Source organism: Solanum tuberosum, unplaced genomic scaffold (genome assembly GCF_000226075.1).
Source record: "Solanum tuberosum cultivar DM 1-3 516 R44 unplaced genomic scaffold, SolTub_3.0 contig01132, whole genome shotgun sequence".
Classification (NCBI taxonomy): domain Eukaryota; kingdom Viridiplantae; phylum Streptophyta; class Magnoliopsida; order Solanales; family Solanaceae; genus Solanum; species Solanum tuberosum.
In genome coordinates, this window is record NW_006241837.1 from 1 (window position 1) to 1,181 (window position 1,181).

Here is a 1,181-nt window from a genome sequence, read left to right on the forward strand (position 1 = left end):
CTCCTATGCTGCCTGGGTTATTCAATGCACTCCCATCAGTATTTAATTTAACCCATCTGGTTGGAGGCTTAGTCCAGCTGACAGCAGTGACTTTGGTGTTATGAGTACATTTTTCAATGAATGTACATAGCTTGTTCCATCCCATCGGCCAAGATATATATGGGAAGGCTGTACGCAGAAGTTTGAAGGTGTCCAAAATTACTAAGTGCTTTACTCTTGCAATGTTGGATTGATTGCCTCCGTATTTTTTAGCACATCTATTCTTCCACAAACTCCAACAAATAAAGATTGGAGTGGATTGTAGAATTAGCTTATGTGCATCATTGTCGTGAGAAGAATTCCACCACCTCATGATCATGTTTCTAAGTGGCAGCAAATCAGTTGGCATGCCTAAAGAAACAGCAAAATATTTCCAAACAGCCCTTGCGAAGTTCCCTGTGTTAAAAATGTGTTCTATGGTATCTTCACCAGGTGAGTGGCAGCAGTAGCAGTCACTTGGTTCGATTCCAAAAGCTGAAAGCTTTTCATTAGTAGGGAGTTTGCCTCTTATTGTTCTCCACAGCAAGAAGGAACATTTGAAAGGAATGTGCCGATTCCAGGTGTAAGAGTTAATCTTGGTTTTGGTTCTTTTTTCTCTTATAATATCCCAGGCAGTAGAGACAGTAAAGAGGCCATTTGAATTAAGACTCCATACTGCCTGGTCTGTGCTGGTTTGCTGTAGCTGTATCTGCTTGGACAGGATTGTATGTAGATGACTTTGAGGAGCACTTCTGATCAGTTTGTCGACATTCCATTGCCCATTAGTCGTAAAATCTGCGATAGTTTCATTGTCAAATCTGTGACTAGTGGTAGTGAAATGAGCCAATGGTCCCACTCCTAACCAATTATCCCACCAAAAAGAGCAAGAACCATTGTTAATCTTCCATTGGATGTGATCTTCCACCTTAAGTTTGTTTTGCATGAGTACCTTCCATGCTTGAGATTCTCCCGTATCCCATTTTTTGCTTATGGGATTAGATCTTTGGCAATATTTAGCTTTAAGAAATTCTCCCCAAAGAGTATGCTTGGTTCTAAATGTCCACCAATGTTTGAATTGGAATGCTTTACATACATCACTCATTTGTCTTACTCCAATTCCTCCTTCATCATATGGAAAGCTGAGATTTTTCCATGACGACCAA

The 1,181-nt window shown here is 40.3% G+C and overlaps 1 protein-coding gene across 1 annotated transcript; it reads right to left on the reverse strand.

Moving 5' to 3' along the window:
• Nucleotides 1-52: 52 nt before the first annotated feature.
• Nucleotides 53-998, reverse strand: LOC107059422 (uncharacterized; the record flags this gene model as incomplete). Its single annotated transcript, XM_015305932.1, has 2 exons — nt 968-998; nt 53-876 (listed from the first exon to the last, which is right to left on the reverse strand). Coding segments are annotated over exons 1-2 (855 nt in total), but the record flags the coding sequence as incomplete, so codon positions are not given.
• Nucleotides 999-1,181: the final 183 nt, after the last annotated feature.